The following is a 7,964-nucleotide window of genomic DNA, read 5'->3' as shown; positions in this document are numbered from 1 at the left end:
GACCTGACAAAGTCTATCAACATGGATCCAATGTACCCGGGGGATATCGGAGCCTTCTGAAGCTATGGTTCCCAGACTACCTAGCAAAAGAGAAAACATGTAGCATCTCAGCCTGATTTCACCTGAACAGATATGAGCCTAGTTGAATGAGTGTGCTCTCTACTAAATTCTGCCCAAAATTCTGCCGGTGAACTGATACCCTTTGGTAAACTGAATCCCAAAATACTGAACTGGTGCCCGCAGGCCTGATTCCCAAGCTTATAAACTGATACATGCACTCCTGTAGGGACACACCCTAAAAGCACATAGCAAACAAGTGAGAGCCAAAACACCCCTATGTTGGGGTAGGGTTTCCCTGTCCTATTTTGTCAGGAGCTAGGGTTTCACTACGCACGCAGCGGTTTCAAACAACCTATGATCGGGTAAGCAACCTGTCCTAGTTTGGAATGGTCACTATGGATTCCGAATATGCACTAGGTCGAATGGTCAAAAGGGTGCCTCGGTAAAACCGGGGTTTGTGTTCCCATACTGGCAGAGCCCACAACCGGTCAGCCTTATGGTCATGCCTTGACAAAACAAGTCTCCGGCAAACCGTTCAGGAATAGTAGATGGCAAACACGGTGTCCTAGGCGCACCAATGCAAATGCAATGCAAAAAACACATAAGTGTAGTCAAAAACAGATATCATGAGTTCGAGTCAAGTTCTCTAAGTCCCCAGCGGAGTCGCCAGAAACTGTAGACGTCCCCCGAACACCCCGGGAAGGAACGAGTCCCCCGTTCCGTTCATATTGGGCTCACTACAGTTCAGGACTCTCAAATTGTCACGGTTCTAAATCTGAACCAAAGAGTCCAAATCTGGCAAATCGTTTTGAGAAAACAGATTTTGAAAAAAGTGCCAAACATGGGCTACTTTGCCAGATATAGAGTCGCCACCTAAATGTTTTATTTTGGGGGAAATTTAGGAAACCCTAACTAGTTGCCTAAGGCCACGTGTCTGTCATCACCAAAGTTGCCTCGGCTCGGGAACTTGGGTACGATTGGGGAAGGTCACTTCGTGAGCACCCCCGCTCGCCCGATCAAAGATCGGCCTCTACTAACCATGATATCAAGTTTTGAAAACATTGTGTGTTCTTATTCCGATTATTAGCCTAGATTTACTATGTGATGCGCACAGCATACAAGTATAGACTGGATCGCCTGAATTGGAATAAAACGTTTCATGTTTGTTTGTTTTGAAAATGGTTTGATGGTGCTACCCACAAGTAGGCTAAGACGTGGATTTGCCACCCTCGGGTGGGCTTAGAAAAACATGATTTTGCCACTATCTAGTGGGCTTAAAACTCACAATTGAATGAATTGTTCCAATCCAAATAACCCAACCTTCACCCACAGGCATTCAGGCAGTTATATCACATAAGCAATTAGCCTCATGGTAAGCATGCAATCATGGCAGTCACTCACACGCATGCAAGGATGCTAAAGCATAAAACTTACCGAGTACTGCAAGCCAAAACAGAAGTTAATTAGAAATCCATGCATGATCCTAACTATACAGATATGCCTAATGCAACACATGCAAAAATGCAACTATAGCAGGCTCGGCTATCCTAAACATGGCATATGAAATGCTACAGCTAACATGTATTCAACTTGGAATTGAAAATAATGCAGTTAGTATGATGCGCCGAGCCCGGTGCATGCAATACAGATGAATGAATGCAAACATGCTATCATACTGTATGCTAATTGAAACATGCCCTAATCTAACTATCATAAGCGGGTAAATAAAAGGGAGAAAGACGTGGGGTTGGAAGACATGCATCACACACACGCACACTTATTACAATATTGCCCTCGCGCAGAGGGTCCGAAAGAATAATACAGTCCCAAATGAATATTACAGTCCAAATAATTACAAAATCCTAATTAATTTACAAATTTAACTAAGAAAGCTGTAAACTAGCATGCAAGCTAGGGACTGCCTCGACTCCGCCCCGGATGATGAATGATGCATGCTCGGGTTGCTTGGCACGGAAATCCACTGCGATGCCCCAATTAGCCTCTATTTGCGATTGATGCCGGAATGCTGTGCAAGGCTTTTGAAAGGCTACTGATTCTTGATTTGTTGCAACAGAGAGCAGGAAAAGGGCATGGCAATGTATTTTCACAAATGTATGCATGCCTCGATCCTCGTGCCACCAATCACGCATATCGATGCATAATGGCCGAGGAGTCGAATTGCACGACTCAATATGAAATGAATGCACATATAAACACAACAGGGCCTAGACTCCCTCATGGATAATCCGGAGTGTCGGCGACCAGGAATTGAGATACGTTCCGTTACTCGAAGTACGAAACGTACCTCGTTTTCCGTGCTCGGGCTAACTCCTATCCCAAACACAATGCAGTATGCATGACATGCATGAATGCAACTAATATACAACCTGGCATGCACAATGCTATGAAATGGCATACACAATGCACGAGGTAACATGGCATACACAATGCGCTAACATATAACCTAGCATACACAATGCTATGAAACGAAATGGCATACACAATGCAATATGGGCTTACACCAACGTGAGTGGACCTCAGCCACACTCACATCAGTAGCCATACGATGAAAATGAGACTCTCGAGATGCATGCACGCATGCACGCAAACCGAGGACCGAACCTAAGGCACGAATGCCACTCTACCAAGGCATGGCAAGGTATGAAATATGGCATACAAAAATGCAAGTCTCATCACTGAAATGTGATGCAAAATGATCCCGAAACATGGAAAAATGGCACCCGATGCATGGAATGAACCCCGAAATCCGAAACTAGGCACATGGAATGACTTATAGCTATACAAAGCATGAATTATTTGAACATGAAGTATGAAGACAGAATCAAGAAAGCCCCAAAACAAGAATATTCACAGTTTTAAGCAAGGCCAAACAGTGAACACAAATAGGACTAATCCAGCATGCAAAAATGGCCCCAAAAGAGAGATAATGAAGCAAGTAGCTGCTTCTGGCCCTAAATGGCCAAGAGTCCTTCAACAGAGTTGAAGAGGGGCTCAAAAAAATCTACTTTACAGCTTATGGTCATGCCCAAAACAGGGCAAAAGCAAGCTTAAAATACTATGCAAAATAAGGCATAAAAGAGAGCTTCAACACAAGGAGCAAAAAGGAAGCCTCAAACAAAAAAATACCCTTGACCAAACATGAAGAGGGGGTCAAAATAAGGCTATTTATAGTTCGGACAAGAGCCCAAAAATACAAGCACAAGAGGCTAACAAAACATGCAAAAAAAAAAAAAGGCCAAAAGAGGGATAAAGAGGCACGTGACAAAAGGAAGCCTCAAACAGTGAGGAGCCCTTCAATAAAGTTGAATAAGGGCTCAAAATAATCCACTTTACAGTTTACAACATGCCTCAAAACAGTTTACAAATAGGCCTAAAATACTATGCAAGAAAGAGGCATACAAGAGAGGTAAAGAAGCAAGTGGTAGCTGGAGCCCTTAAACAGGGAAGGACCCTTAATCAAACATGAAAAATACCTCAAAAAATGACTATTTTCAGTTAGGGTCGGAGCCCAAAAATGTAAGAAAGTATAGCTTAGATATAGAGCAAAATAAAGCACAAAAGAGGGAAAATGGGAATCACCCTTGTAGCCTATATCTTTGACAACTCTTGAACCAAGGAAAGGTGCTCTTTGCCTCTGGAAATGGCCTCCGAGCTTCTGGTATGGAGTGAGGAGGAGTGGTGCTATGGGTTGTAGTGTAAAAATGGTCCAAGAACAAAGGGTTTTGGAGCTTGGAAGAGAGGGAGAGGGAGGTTGTGTGTATAATGCTTCAAACAATTTTTTGTAGCCCTCCAAAACAGATCTTGAGGGTCTGGTTTTATAGAGGGAGAAGTGGAGAAAAAAGGGGGGGAAATGAAATTCAAATTTCCCCCCAAAATAGGCCTAAAAGGGAGTTAAAGAGGCAAGTGATAGTATGAGATCTCAAACCGAAGAGAGCCCTTCAACAAAATTGAAGAGGAGATCAAAACAAGACACTTTGTAGTTTATGAAAAGCCAAGAAAATAAACACAAGTATGCCTAAAATAACATGCAAAAATAGGCCTAAAAGAGAGTTAAAGAAGCAAGTGGTAGCTGGAGTTCTCAAACAGCAAAAGGTCCTTAATCAAACATGAAAATGAGCTCAAAATATGACTATTTACAGTTTGGGTCGGAGCCCATAAATTCTTGCAAGCAAGGCTTAGATATAGAGCAATATAGGAACAAAAAAGAGGGAAAAGAAGCTTACCCTTGAAGACCAATGTACCAGCAGGTCTTGGTCTGAGAAATGGTGCTCCTAAGCTCTGAAAAACAGCTCCAAGTTGTTGGAATGGATGGTGATGGGGTGTATACCAAAAACCAGAGCAAACGGAGGTGGTTAAGCGGTCCCGAACCGAGGCACGCGACCGTCGACTCCGAAAAACCAGAAACCGGGCTCCAAACGGGAAAAATGGCCTATGACCACGAAACGTAGCCTACGGCCACTGAGAGATGATCTACGAGACCTCTCCCTTCCTTCGGGAAGAGAAAACAGAGAAAACGGGGCCTGATTCGCAAACCGAAGCAAGACACGAAAGAGCCCGGAAATCCAGAGGCAAGGCTCGTAGCCGAGACTCTGAAACTTCTGAAAGGGCACAATATGTAACATCACCGAGCGCTCATTTGGTGACGTCTGAGTCTTAAGGTCGGTCAAAAATGGGGTGTCTACACCCCTATTTATATATTATTAAGTTAAGAGGCCCTTGGTAATCCAAGGATTACTGGCTGGTTACGACACTAAACTTATAGGGGCGAGTTTGGGTTGTGACAACTTGTAAAAGAGGAAATACTATGTATTTGTATTGTACACCATATGTTTGTTGTAATTTTTGTTGGAATAGATATTGTAAATTGTACCCAATTAGTAGGCTAGAAACTTGATATATGGTATTGCTTTTGGTTCTGCTAGTTGAAACATGAGCCTTGGGCATTTGCTATGCTTTCTATTGGAGGATGACATGAAAAACTCTCTATGATTGGTGCATGTGCAACCTCTAATGTCCTCTTTACTCTGCATTATCACTTGAACTTTTATTTTGCTTGCTTAATTAGGTGCTGAAGTTAAAGGAAAATTTAAGTTTCTATTTTGAAAATGTAATCTGTAAGTAATATACGTAATACTATATATGTGGGAAATTGCTTGCTATGTTCTTCATGATGCTTTTTCTCTCGAGGGTTCGGTTAATCAAATCCAGTCTTGGTAGGGGCTTTAAAGTGTTGGTTGGGACCTAAAGTTTTGTTTTGGTCGGGACCTAAAGTTTTGTTTTGGTCTTAAGTTTATATTTTCAATAGTAGAGAGATGATATGTTAATTAGATCAAGTTTAAGGTGTAAAAAGTCATATGTCCAGGAGGGATTTGTGATTTTCTAGTTCTCTTTGTACCAATTCTAGACAGATATTAGCAAAGAGAATTAAAAGATACTTTATTGAATCTTGTGGATCCAGAAGAGACTAAAAATTATAACTTAACTGCTGATGATTTATTATTTATTATCTTTTAAAAATCAGTGGTTAACAGTAAATGTAGTAAGAATTAACAAAGTTTTTAAAATAAGAAATGTTGTATATTGTATATCGAACCACATCACTACAGAGAATATTGGTAATGCTACTGATAGATATCTTGACATTTAAATAGCTGATCTTCATAAACAATTTATTGATCATATGGAAGGTTTATCACAAAAGAAATAATTAAAATGAAAACCATAAAATTAAAAGGCATAAAGAATTATAAAATTACACATAAATCAAAAGCATATAGCGATTACACTCAAAACTAATAACATACTACATAAAATGAAACTTCAAATACAAAGCTTTTCCGACTCGCTATGTAATTGCCACAAGTGTTCGACAAGGTCCGATTGAAGATGAGAATGTGTTTGCCTGTCTCTAATGTTATGATGACATTGAATGAATTCCATAAGTTCAGTAGTTCTCTCATGTAACACCGTTACATGGGGACTGTCATCGATTTGATCATAATTGAAGTCTTTTACTCCATTGTCATCCCGCTCATCCTCAATGATCATATTATGTAGAATTATGCACATCTTCTTAATATATTTAAGCATTTTAGTATTCCAAAAACGTGTCGGTCGACGCACAATTGCAAATCGTGCTTGAAACACTCCAAATGCACACTCTACATCCTTTCTTGTCGCCTCTTGAGTTGCAGCAAAAAGTTATTTTTCTTATTTCCTTGAGGAGAAGAAATTGTTTTCCTAAATGGTGACCATTGTGGATATATGCCATCGGCGAGATAATATCTCATTGTATGTTCATTATCATTGATGGTGTAATTGACTGGGGGAGCACGCCCTTGAGCAAGTTCAGTGAATACAAAAGACCTTTCTAGCATGTTGATATCATTATGAGAACCAGGTAATCCAAAAAATGCATGCCAAATCCAAAGATCATATGATGCAACAACTTCCAAAATAATTGTTGGTTCATGAATATGACTAGTATGCATACCTTTCATTGCAATCAAACAATTTTTCCATTTATCAATGCTCTCCAACATCCTAGGAAATCCACGAATTTCACAAACTTCTAGCAGTTTAGCGATGTCATTACTGTTTGGTGACCTCAAATACTCATTAGAAAAAATATCAACAACTGCTTTAACAAATTATTTTAAGCTTTCTATTACAGTGCTTTCTCCAATTCTCACATATTTGTCCATAAAATCAGCGGCTACTCCATAAGCAAGCATCCTAAGTGAAACAATTATCTTCTTAAGAGAAAACAAACCAAATTTTTCAGCACAATTTCTTTTTTGGAGAAAGTATGCATCATGCACTTCTACTGCAACTTGAATTCGAAAAAAAGTGAATGCTTCATTCGAATTCTCCTTCGAAATAGCTCAGGAAGATATACAGGCGGTTTAACAAAATAGTCGAGAAAAAGCCTTTCATGACCTTGAATATGGTCATGATGAACAACTTTACGACCTCGAACAGAATCACGACATGAGCTTGATCCTTTCTCATTATCTAGTAGTTCTTCATCCATAGTAACAGCTTTGAGCATCTTCAAATCATCACCAGATTCAGAGAAGTCAGAGTCATTTACAAGCATATCATAAAGAAGAATTGGAAGCCATGGAGAGAGATATGGAAGTTTAGATGAAGTACAAAATTGGGTTGAGGGTAAGATCAAATGATAGGGAATGTCTTATTTATAATTGAAAAGTAAAAAAATATGATTATTGTAAAACTATGACCGTTACAAAAATATGACTGTTAGAAAAATACGACTGTTGTAAAAATATGACCGTTGAAAAAATATGACCGTTACAAAAATATAACCATTAGAAAAATATGACCGTTTGAAAAATACGATAGTAGAAAAATGTAACTTTCACAAAAATATAATTATATTTAAAAGAATGAAAAAAATAATAATTTGAAAAAGTTGTTGTTGTTGTTTTTTTATTTTTTATTTTATTTTAAGATGGGAAAGAAGGTAGTTAAAATATAAGAATATTTTAATAGAAGATGGCTAAAGTAGATAGCCTTATTGAAGTGTATATTAAAAAAATATCTAGTTAAAATTGTAAAGTAAAATTTTAAATAACTATTTTGACTATCCTTATTGGGGATCCTACCCATCAATCACGGTGTTAAGCTGACTTGCACTGATAGACCCGAAATTCTGGGAATCGCTATTGTCAAGACAATATTTGCTGTTTCAAGAGCGCACGAAGCTTTCTGCGGGTTGTACATTGCTTGAATAACAGTTGAACGCTGATCTGGAAATAGTAAGTTTTCGTTTGGCGCGTAGTTGTTCGGGTCCGCGAATCGAAGTCGGTTGCACTCGAGTTCTATTGCAGATTCTTATGATAAAATAAAAAATTGGATTC

General features: G+C 39.2%; 1 protein-coding gene across 1 annotated transcript; it reads right to left on the bottom strand.

The window, feature by feature from the left end:
- Nucleotides 1–6,242: 6,242 nt before the first annotated feature.
- Nucleotides 6,243–7,180, bottom strand: LOC145822119 (uncharacterized). Its single transcript, XM_082918717.1, has 3 exons — nucleotides 6,980–7,180; nucleotides 6,753–6,833; nucleotides 6,243–6,695 (listed from the first exon to the last, which is right to left on the bottom strand). The coding sequence occupies exons 1-3, from the start codon at nucleotides 7,178–7,180 to the stop codon at nucleotides 6,243–6,245; spliced, it is 735 nt and encodes a 244-aa protein (XP_082774843.1).
- Between the last annotated feature and the right edge of the window lie 784 nt (nucleotides 7,181–7,964).

This window comes from Camellia sinensis, chromosome 3, assembly GCF_055761805.1.
Source record: "Camellia sinensis isolate YWXY chromosome 3, ASM5576180v1, whole genome shotgun sequence".
In the NCBI taxonomy this organism is placed as follows: Eukaryota; Viridiplantae; Streptophyta; class Magnoliopsida; order Ericales; family Theaceae; genus Camellia; species Camellia sinensis.
Note: the sequence above shows the minus strand (reverse complement) of the source record. Positions and strands in the feature narration are given on the sequence as shown.

Coding starts and splice junctions, on each gene's coding strand:
- LOC145822119 (XM_082918717.1), bottom strand. CDS start 7,180: ATGCTTGTAAATGACTCTGACTTCTCTGAATCTGGTGATGATTTGAAG. Junction 6,834..6,979: donor ACTATTTTGTTAAACCGCCT/GTATATCTTCCT, acceptor TCTCTTAAGAAG/ATAATTGTTTCACTTAGGAT. Junction 6,696..6,752: donor TGAGAATTGGAGAAAGCACT/GTAATAGAAAGC, acceptor TTTTCTAATGAG/TATTTGAGGTCACCAAACAG.